We start from the raw sequence: 12,246 nt of genomic DNA, 5'->3' as shown, positions 1-12,246 counted from the left end.
GAGCCGAGGCATAGCCAAGAGTGAGAGGCTATAGGATGATAGAATTATCACTTCTTCATTACTCTAGTGTCGTGCCATAAAGTTGAGTTTTATAAGTTCCTCTTTTGAACCTCTTCTCTTGTGTTTATAGGATATGAATACGAGGACGACACCCGTTAGAAGGGAGGACGGAGAAATAGCTAATGAGATAATTCCTCTGCAGAATGAGCAAGTGTCTATAGTTGACTAAGAGGATGTGAATGAGGAGGTTCCCTCTCAAGAACCTAAAGAACCTCAAGTTCCCCAAATGCCTCCAATGTCCCAAGGTCCTCAAGATCCTTATATTGAAGGGGATATGACTAATGTGGAGATAAGGGATGCTCTTAGGGTCTTGACGAAACTCATGACGACTCAAGCTCATGTTGTCACTAATGATGTGGTTGCCTAAGCTAACCTAAGAATTGGATATCAGTCCAATACAAGTACTCCCGCTTCTAGAATCAGGATTTCATGAATATGAACCCTTCTACTTTCCATTGCACTAAGGTGGATGAATATTGTCACGACCCACAAGTACACAGTAGAAGTTAGAGCAACATTTAAGTCTCATCTAAGCCTCTTGTATCATTCATTACACAATAAACATAATAATATAGGTAAGAATTTAAAACTTTCATCACCCATGATGAACTCTTTCATAAACATTACACAAGCGGAAGACTTTAATTTAAAAAATTAAACCTCTACAAAAATATCTACTTGAACCATCTAAACATTAGAGCATACAATACTTGGGACGAATCTCATACAAGAAAATAAAATAAACACTATGACATAAGGAACATGCGGATATTATCCTTGAATCGATGAGGACTCACCAATACATCATCTTCAAAGTCTTAGAGACCTATCCATCCTCCATGGAACATCAAGACTTCAAAATACCTACACTTTAATCAAAAAGAGAAAAGAAGGGGTTAGAAGATTAGATGTACAAAGTAAGGAAGCAATGCAAAATACATGAAAAAGGGACATTTATTAAATTGCATGCTTTTCATGAATTTTTATCATAACATCACACTATAAGAATAAGAACAACATTTAACAACTTAGAAACACTTAGGAAATAATTTAAGAAAAAAGTCACATTTTAAGAAATGTTACAGTAACTCACTTCACTGTTACACTACAATAAAGTTCCTTCACTTCACCTTACATACTATTTAGCATAGAAGCCCCTCACTAGAAGCTATCCTAAGACTCTCTTAAGTAATACAAAGAGGGTCCATACACCCTCTAAGAACACCTAAAAGATCCTGAAGACAACCCATAACGAGATCAACATACATTTACAAGACGTCAAACATATGAACATGAGATCCTCCTACGCAAGGTGATTCTAAGGTTCACTACAGTGAGTTGTGAACTGACAGACCATACAATCCCTTAAACACACACTCAAGAGATCCTATAGACTACCTATGATAGAATAATTCTCACTTAACACATTAGCATATAGATGACATGACATTTACCATCCAAAAGCTATTAAAAGACTTAGTTAAGTAAATCAAGAAAATAACGTCCACAGTGACCTCTTCAAGATTACCTATAATCCTTCAGACTACCTAAGGCTTAAATCATGTCTACAAAATAAACAAACTTCCCTAAAAGAGTCATTTTAAGACTTATCTAGGCAATATAAGAAGTGACCATTACTATGCCCCCTTCGTACCATAACTAAACAACCCTTAACTACTCTGGATAAGTACTATTTAATTTAACATACTTTCTTAAGCTTAAGTCATTATATTCATTAGTTCATTAAGAGACATTAAACATATAAAGGAGATTTAAGTAATGGTCTTGAAATAGACCTAGGGACTCTCAATAACACCTTCAAAACCTATTGTGCAATGTCTAGATAGCGTCTGTACCATAACCTAAACATCATACAACTTCTCTAGTTCTAGTAAGTATCCCACATGATGAGAAAAGTCAATGACCGACATAGACCATGATATCTAGACATGGAATCCGGAGTTCTAACCTACAGCGATAAGGGTGTTCTACATGCCAAGGGTAGAACTAGGACACATCCCATGTAGGCATATGGTAAAGGAATACGAAGGACTTTTATGCACTCTAGACTCATCCTCAAGTAAAGGTACATTGTACTCTAGTCTTATTCTCAAGTAGATCGACTTTTCTTAACATAATCACTCGGTGCAATCATTGGTTCTCATAGAGTAATTGACATTAAAGGATCACATGAAGATGGTTCCTTATCTTGTTCATAGGACAATCACATACACCATAAAAAATAGGTCCACTAGGGCTACCTTTCAATGGCGACTAAGATAGCTCATTATGACTTTCGTATGGATGATATGATGTCATTCCAACCAATCAACCCTGAATACACCATTCCTTTACATGAAGGAAACAAGTACGGCTCTCGACTTCAACATTCATAACATAACCTTTACCACGTACATGACCTTTTTAACATCCTCTAAGGTCTCACATATCTTCTGTTGATTCATGAAAAGGGTGCAGTAAGCCTACCTGGTCAAGACATCTCATATTCACATATCATTCATACATTTATAAAGTAAGGGACACAAGTCTACCAAACAAGACACCACATTCTTTTCCCTTATAATATATAGCATATCATTCTTTTACGCACTTAGGAATGACCCTTATCATCTTTTGGGCATCCTATACATTACAATATCATCATCAATATAACTATACCAACTCATATGGTCAAGGAATAATCATGTATCAACATTTAAGACTACATATATAAGAACATAGTCAAAGTGTACATGATCTCCTAACATACATTCAAAGAACACATATTTTAACATTACTTCACATGTAGATACATATGCTCATACTTTATATATAACAACTATAAAAAAACATAATAATACTTCAATTAAACCGACAAGTCATTATCATCATATTTCATGAAGTAACGCTGACAAGGCCACTTCAATTCACATAACACCGCCACCATAACTGGACCATACCAATCACAAAATAGTTATAGTCTAATTAATATGAAATAAAAGGAATTAGGGAAGCATACCCCCACTCCATCTTACCACTTTGATTTCAAGGCTAAATCATCCAATTCTATATCATAAGTTCCTTACCATGGCCATAACAAACAATTCAATACAAGTATATCAATAATCAATGAAACTAGGTCAAGTCGTTACATACTTATCAATCTACTACAACCTACATATCAATTGGATATAATTATTGCATCATTAGATAGCCTATAGAAACTATATCAAAAATCATAATCCTTAATTCAATATCAATTCAATAAGCCTAATATTCAATAGATCCAATAACGTACAATATTCAATTGATGAAATTGAAACAACCTATAAACCAATAAATCATAATCTATAGATGACTCAAAATCTCAAAACAATGTACAGATGAATTCATCAATATCAAAACATGATCACATAACCCTATTTTAGTCTAATTGAGAGATTTGTGAATGTCAAAGGTTCATGGATAATTTCATTGGAAAACATAAATTATACATTAATTTAATCATATATAAACGTTTGAAAACAATTTATGCAAGAACCCAAGACTTTAGACTAGAAATTGGACTTTTTCATCTTTTTTCATCTTTGAAAAATCATCATTAAAATTTTATTTAAGGTGATAGAAAGACTTAAATTAATAACTACCATACCTTATTATAAGAACAAAATTAAAATTCAAGAACAAACTCAATTGAAGAACCATCTTCAAGCTTCATCTTCTCCTTGAACTCTCATAGAGGTTTTTGGAGAATCTTTAGGAAGGAAGGTGTTTTGATTTAGATGTTAGGATTCAAATCAGATTTTAATAAAATATATACTATTAAAAGACCCCTAAAATCTAAAAAACAAAGTCCACACGTTTTATAAGACTTGGGGTCAATTTCCCAAAAATTCCACGCCTTAACAGAAAACTGCCAGATATTTCAGCACCATCGAAGCCCATATCAACAGACTATGGTCTCAACCATGCCCCATCGTTGGGGTCTCGTGGGTTGCTTTAGAGAATCTCAACCTGCAGGAAACTTTTATACATTGATGAGACCCATCGACGGGCCGTCGCCTTGTCTACTGGCCATCATTTAGGCCATCGATTGCCACTGCCGGGCAGTGTTGATCTCCAATGTTGGTGTCCTCCTTTAGGGACCCTTGTGGGTCCTACATTGAGTCATACCTCGATGTTTCCAACCCAAATATTTTTGTACAGGAGTTTAGGACCTACCACTGATGTTTCATCCAAAACGAACACGTAAAACTTGATGAAACATACATAGACACACAAGGTCGTTTCAAGGCAAGCCTTTCGAATGTCATGGAACATCTTGTATGTTGACCTCAAAAATTCACAAAACTTGACAAACGTCCTATATACACTATAATAACTAGGAGCCTTTAACCTCATGAATCACATATAAACACATAAAACCGCATATGAGGCACGTAGGTGATTTAGTTGTTGAACGTCTTGGTCGTCCCTTGACGTTTGACTTCGAAAGACCCTAAAATCTTATACACTGCGTCAAACCCACATTATAAAACATTTTAGGACCTTAAACCATTAAGACAACCATGTTAGGCTCAAGCTTCACCTAATTCATTTTCGGGAGCGTACAAAGATTCACAAGGCTTCATAGTTGAGGTATTTAATGTGGTGGATAATATGGGTGAAAATCCTAGAGATAAAGCGTACCTAACCGCTTATTAACTCAAAGATGTGTCTCAAGTGTGGTTTGAGCAATGATGGATGAGAGACCCTTAATGGAAGGTTTGGTAGATTAGGAATTTTTCAAGGTGGATTTTCTTGATAGGTTTTTCCCCTTAGAGTTGAGGGACATAAATTTGATGGAATTCATGAACCTTCATCAAGAGGGAATGAGTGTGAAAGAGTAATCTCTAAAATTCACCCAAATCTCTAAGTATTCCCAAACCTTAGTAGCCAACCATAGGGCTAGGATGAACAAATTTGTGATGGGGGCGTCTAGCTTAGTGTAAAAAGAGTGTCCTATGACAATGCTCCGTCATGATATGGATATCTGTAGGCTCATGGTGTATGGTCAACAAATTGAGGAGTCCAAGCTTTGTGAGGTGACTAGAGATGGAAAGAGGCTTATATTGGATGAGTCAAGTCAACCTAGGTCTAAGAAAGGTTCTATATTCAAGATATTTCCATGGATAAAAGGTATAGGTCTTAAAACTAAAATTCTCAAGGAAATGGTTATGCTTTTGAGAGGGCTAGGTGTATTAATTTTAGGGAGAAACACTTACGTTAGTTTCTTTCCGGCACGGATGATTGATTTGGAAGTGGTAATAGGGGTAATAAGGGAAGGAAGTCAACCAAGATCCTCATCATGGTTCGGATACCATTGCTCAAAAGAGCAATCATTTCTATGTACTCCGAGCTAAAGAAACTAATCCTGAGTAAGGCCTTGGTAAGTCCTAGGTTCTTTTTGATTGTTTTGATTTTCTTTTGGTGTGTTTACCCTAAGTGCGGTAGAATGGATTAATTAGGAAGGTAGTTGATAACCTTATCTTTCTTTCTATTCCTACTCAAGCTTGAGGCCAAAATTCTTAGTAGTTTGGTATGTTTTGGAGTATTGCATTAGTGTGAAATGCATGTCTACCTATGTCATGAATTTCAGTGATTATGATATGTCTTGCATGATCTTGATGACATTTTACTCACATGAGTAGATTTGTAGTTAATCTATATTTCTCATGTCAATGCGTAGATTACTATATTTGCTTAACTACTTCAAAGTTTTTTTTCTATGTTTCAATATAGGATTTAAAGGTTATTGAATATTGAGTTTCATGATGGTATGATGAACATATATAATGTTTGAGAAGGTATTTCCTCAATCAATGAAATGAAAATGAATAAGTAAGTGTGTGCTTTGAAATATGGAAACGTTCCAAATTTGCTTACGTTGCTAAATGCTTAAGGATATGAAATTGGTGTTCCTTTTGAGTTGGTACATTGAATATTAATATCGTGACCTTGATTACATGTGTGGTATGATGCTAGTTGTGTCATAGAAGTCCTTGCAAATGTTTAGTGTTATTTGAGGATGAATATTGTTCTAAGTAAAGGAGATTGTAACAACCCTAACTATGAAATAGGTCGAACTATACCTTCGCATTTGTTCCATGAGTTAATAGTGTATTAAATAGTGTATTTTTGCATTAGAAGTCACTTGGTGAAGTTTCAAAGTAAAACGTCCAAGACATTCGAAAAATGTGTCTTGGAATGTGATTGTGTGTCCTTTATTTTGGTCAATCTTTTTGGGTAGTTTTTTGTAAGTAAAACCATTGAGGATGACCCTAGTACTTAGAGGGATGTACCAAGTGTTAAAACGTTTGAGAAAGAATTCTCGAGGACCACCCTAAGGGACCCTAAGAAGGACCCAAACGTTGTACAAATGAACTACCAAGGCAGCGTGCAGGGGCAGATTTTAAAGACCACCTTACGATGAGCGTGTAGCACGAGGGTCCCTGTCTCAGGGTGTTGTAAAATCAAGAATCAGTATCTCTCTCCACGATGCCCAGCAAAGATTGGATTTCGCCACATCATTTTTAATTTGAATTTTAAAAAGGTTCCAAATGGTGTAACGGTCTTTTGGGAACTTTGGGGATGATTTGTGGACTTATTTTGGTCATTTTAAACTTCATTTCACCCACCATATAACACCCTAAAGATCAAATCAAATTTCTCCAAAAATCTCCATTTAGAGAAAGTTTCAAAATCCAAGAAAGAGGACCAAGTTCTTCACATTTTTCTTCATCAATAATCTCGCGGGTTTTTTCTCATTAAGGTATTCTAGTCCTCCTTGAACGTTATTTCATTCAAATATCCATTTCAAAAAGGATTTCAACTTCAAACTTCTTTACTCCTTGACTCTAAGTATGGGTCTTTACTTTTAAAATGATTTATTGATTAAAATTAGTTGTTCTTAGATTTAAATGATTGTGTTAATGTCAAAACCACAATGGAATCATGTCTATGCATTTTACAAACTTTAGCTTATAAAATGGGTTTAATAAGCATAATCAGATTGTGTTAAAGTTACTGTTTCTTGGTGGATTATTGTGTTTTACCTACAGCCCTAAGGGCTATTTTATGATGAGTTGTTGGATAAATTGTGGATAGGTGGTGAAATCTTGGATGAATCGTATGTGGGCTGTGTTGTTTAATCTTTATTATGTAATTCCCTTGAGTGGTATGGTCCACCTTTGGTGTCGGTGTCTACTTGAAGTATATGAAGTTATATGTGTATTGTGAAAATGCCCTTGAAGGCACATGATATGTGAAGTGAAGTAATGATTTTGATATGTATATGTATAATATGTGTTAGAAGGTTGAAATGAATATCTTTAAGGATTTATGTCTAAATGAAATATGTATTTAAAATGTGAATTATAATAATGTGTAAATTGTGACAAATGTGTGTATGACCATGTCCAGAAATGAAATGTTATGAAAGATGGTCATTATGTCAATGGTGTGCTCACATGTACTCACACACACAAACACACTTGAATGCATGACTGAAGTCAATGAATTAAAATGGGGATTATAAAGTAGACACTCTTGACGAGTAGAAATGAAGTGTCTAAACCATCCCTACTATTCCTAAGTAAGAAAAGGGGGGATTTTTGGGTGAACATTCTTCGTGAGTTGAGATGAAGTGTGTAGTAACAACATCACTATTCCTGATAACTTTCCAAAGATATGTTGGAGGATGGATACCTTTCGTGAGTTGAGAAGGGGTGTTCAATATTTATCTCTTAACCTATAGTCAATGAATGTTTCATCGGGGAATGATGCTTAGCATCAGGAGGATTTGAAGAAGGGGTGGGTACACTTCGTGAGTAGAGATGTTGTATCCAATGTACCTCTTGAGATGGGTGCTCCTCTCTAGTATAGAATGATTTACTTATTATAAATCACCTTATCCCTTAACTATCCGCCCATGCAGGTGTAGCTATTTAAGAATCCATGTAAAGGCTAAAGAATATGAACCTACCTTAGGAAACTATGGATCCCTTATCCGGTAAGGGTAGTACATGGATTCCATGTCACGCTCTCATGATCTATGTAGGCTAAAGCTAGCCCCTAAATATATATGCAAATTAACTAAGTATTCTTAACGGTGTACTACTTATGATAGGTGGTGGAATAAGATGCTACATATCCATTGCAAAAGTAGAAATTTGAAGGGAGTCTTTGTGTGTCCTTATATTAATGTATAAATGGGTCATGATATTTGTAAATGAAAGTAATGTGACATTATGTCCAATGTTCAGGAAGCATGTCTCTATTATGTCTTCCAATATGAAAGTTATGTATGTGATATGCCTAGTCTAATTGTCAATGAGCACTAGGGTGGGAGTAATAGTATCGGATGCTACTTTCACATTGCACTAGGTGTAACTTGGGACTTGTCTTGGAGGATGGTTCTTATGTGAAGTTCCTAAGTATATGTATGTTTCTATAGTGTCTTGATATTGAGTGGTGACTTGAGTAAGTGAAAAGAATTACACTTATCCATAGTAATCTTTAGGATCTTATAAGTAGGTACTGAGGATATTGTATGGGCGATTTCGTTATGTCTTACTTAGGGAAGACTTTGGATAACTTAGGATAGGCCTAGTTCATGTGTGATTTTTTTTGTTTACTTTATGTTTGACTCTATGTTAAGAAAAAAATTGATGTTTTACCCTATGTTCTAAATGATTGTCACGCCCCGAGCTACCCCCGAGATGCGAACACGGAACCTAGAACCACAAGTGATACCAAGATAACCTTGCTGGCATGATCACGAACATACGAAAGAATATAAACTGATTCAAAAGCTAAATGATAAATTATAATGAAAAGATGGGGAATACTAATACGCTAAAACTGAGATATATGAAAAATTGATGAGTTCAATACAAAGAAATATTAACTCACTACTAAGCTGAAACTAAATATGTCTGAAATAAGTCTCTCACTGGACTAAAAATACTTAGACAAGCCATAACTAAATCCAGCAAAAACTGAATTTCAATGACTAAAGACTAAAATGAAACTCATGACTGTTGTCCTCTGAGAATGAGGACTCACCACTGAATTTTCTGATCTGGAGATGGGGAAATTGATTTATGTGTGATCTGGATGTTCAGAACCTTAACCTACATCAAGCGAAGATGTAGTATGCTTCACTACTTGAAGGGTACTACGCATGTAGGATAGAAATAAGCTTAAATAAAACATAACTGAACAAGCACAAAAGCAAGTATAATAATCTGACATGATAAACTGAATTCTAAGCTAATTGGATGAAATGACCATTTTATATCAAGTTGAAACTGAATATAGAGTATAGTGATAAATAGTCAATGCAGAGAGTCTGATTTATCTGTGGGAGCTACTAATAATCGATAATAAAATTACATCAGCTAAATATGGATTCCAATGTATACGCCCAATCAAGAGGATTCAATATACCCTGCCATAGGTATAAAGGTATGCTGACATGATTATTAAACTGATTTCCCACAGTGGGGACTTACAACCTACTTGGCTAGTAGTTCTGGGACAATTGGGTACACTAAACCCTAGTCAAACTCAGTATTATGCTACTCCCAATAAATTCTATAAATTAAATAATTATGTATGAGTTTCTGTAAATATTATATAGCTCGAAACTAAACATGCAACTGAGAACTGCAACAATTAATATGGTAATGATGCATTTATATATGAGGCTTGTATATCTGAAGTGTCTGAAATATGTGAGCTAGCATGTGAAATTCAAGAACTAAAGAAATACAAAGCTAGGGTTCTTAAATTTAAAGCAATAATCTGAGTAATGACATGATAATTTTATTTGGAACATATATTTAATAAATTCATAAAATTCTATCAAAGTTCTAAAAACTCTGGGTTTAATCACGATAAGAGAATCAACAATCTTACTGAAAGAGGGACTCGATGGGTGAAAGGAACCCAATAGTGAAATCCCTTAAACCTGGTGATGAAATCCACGGTAAAATACTTATGTTTCGGGAATGGAACTAATGGATCTTGTGGCAATCTTGAACTAGGGTTCATGAGCTTTTACTCCTATCTTGCTTCTAATTTTATATTTTGTTTTAATGATTTAACTTAGATATATTTTAATTATGTTTCTAGGTTTAAACTGGCTATGATATGTTGATTTAGGGTCAAAACAACGTAACTTAGGGTTTAAACAAAGTGTGAAAGGTCCAAAATACCCCTTGGAAAGTTGCTTTTGGAACAATTGATGTCCTGTACTGACGGTCTGTCGATTGAGTGACGCCTCATCGTTGAGTCCGTCGACGGGGCCTGTTCGACATGCCTTTACTAAAATCGGCATAACGTTTTACTTAGAGGTATAATTTATCAAGGTCACTGGCTATGGAATGATAATTCACTTTTCTATATGTGGGTATGTAACGGGATAAGTAATTCATTTTATTTTAAGAGGTATGATTATTTGAAGTTGGCCCAACTGCATTTCCCCTTAAATGTCTCCAATGTTTCAACCTACGGACAGACCTACGTACCGTAACCTACAGACCGTGTTGTTCATCCGTAGCTCTTGTTAGATAGTGGGTGAAAGGAGTATTGATCGATGGACACAGACTACGGACCATCATCTGACCTACAGATTTTTTGATCACATCGACGGTTGTGTAGGACGGACTGTGGGCCAGGCTACGACCCGTCGATTTCACCGTTGGTTGCACCTGTAAATTCTTCTGTAAAGCTAGTGTTTGGTCTTTTTGGGCTACGGGGTGTTACATTATCTCCCCCTTGGGAACATTCATCCTCGAATGAAGACTAAACTAGCTGAAATAGAGACAAAGATTTGCAAACCCTACTACTAAATACTGAGAACTAAGTTTCTAAAATTGAGTTTCGAGTAAATGCAATTATGCTTAAAATGCAAGTTTAAGATGAGGGAACATGATTCTAAAACTGAATTTACGCATGAATGAGTAGAAGAATGAAGAGGAACTATTACCTCAAGCATGAGTTAAATCGGATGGAAAGAGGTGAGGATAATTGGCTTTCATGGCTTCTTCTTCTTCCCAAGTAGCTCCTCTACGGACTGAATCCTCCACAAAACCTTCACTGAAGCGACTTCTTTGTTTCTCAACCTTCTAACATGACGGTGAAGAATCACAACTTGTACATTCTCATAAGAAAGACTATCTTTCACCGCCACACTCTCTAATGGCACTCCAGAGTCTGGATCACCCACACACTTCTTCGAAAAGGAGATGTGGAAGACCGGATGCACTTCTCTTAATTCTGCTGGCAACTCTAACTCATATGCCACCTTGCCAACCCTTTTCAAGATCTTGTAAGGGCCTACATATCTAGGATTGATATTCCCTTTATTTCTAAATATCATTACCCCTTTCATAGGTGAGACATTCAGAAAAACTCGATCATCAATTTAGAACTCTAGTTCCCTTCTCCTTGCATCTTCATAAGATTTCAGACGACTCTGGGTTGTCTTAAGTCTATCTCAAATGAGTGCCACTTTCTCCATAGCATAAAGGACTGAATTTGGCCCTATCAAAGCTTCTTTACCTACTTCAAACCAACCAACAGGAGATCTACATCTACGCCCATATAAAGCCTCATAAGGGGCAATTTAAATGTTGTAATATAGGTATTGTTGTAGATGAACTCAATAAAATTAAGGCGATCATTCCAACTACCTTTGAAATCGATCACATAAGATCTCAACATATCCTCAAGGGTCTGAATGTTACACTTTGCCTGTCCATTCGTCTGCGGGTGAAATATTGTGCTAAGGTTAACTTGAGTACCAAGACCCTTTTCAAAAGACTTCTAGAAATAAGAGGTAAACCAAGGAACTCTATATGAGATGATAGATAAAGGAATCCCATGTCGCCTCTGAATCTCATTAATGTAAATCTTGGCATAGTCCTCTATCGAATATGTAGTCTTAACCGCCAAAAAACTAGAAGACTTAGTCATCCTATCAACCATCACCCAAATGGAGTCATGTTGTCTGCGAGTACGCGATCATCCTGTGATGAAGTTTATATTGATCACATCCCACTTCCAAGTAGGAATATCAATCTCTTGAGTCATACTCCCTGGTTTCTGATGTTCTACCTTGACTTGCTGGCAATTGGTGCA

At 35.8% G+C, this 12,246-nt stretch overlaps 1 protein-coding gene across 1 annotated transcript; it reads right to left on the bottom strand.

Annotated features, from left to right (window-relative positions):
* Nucleotides 1-11,140: 11,140 nt before the first annotated feature.
* LOC138337495 (uncharacterized) lies at nt 11,141-11,485 on the bottom strand. The gene has a single exon (XM_069287409.1). It carries the CDS (start codon nt 11,483-11,485, stop codon nt 11,141-11,143), a length of 345 nt encoding a protein of 114 aa, XP_069143510.1.
* Between the last annotated feature and the right edge of the window lie 761 nt (nt 11,486-12,246).

This window comes from Solanum lycopersicum, chromosome 7 (assembly GCF_036512215.1).
Source record: "Solanum lycopersicum chromosome 7, SLM_r2.1".
In the NCBI taxonomy this organism is placed as follows: Eukaryota; Viridiplantae; Streptophyta; class Magnoliopsida; order Solanales; family Solanaceae; genus Solanum; species Solanum lycopersicum.
The sequence above is the reverse complement of the archived record's forward strand: the minus strand, read 5'-3'. Positions and strand labels throughout refer to the sequence as shown.

What these genes read in the sequence shown, in the direction of transcription:
- LOC138337495 (XM_069287409.1), bottom strand. Translation starts at nt 11,485, where the DNA reads ATGATATTTAGAAATAAAGGGAATATCAATCCTAGATATGTAGGCCCT.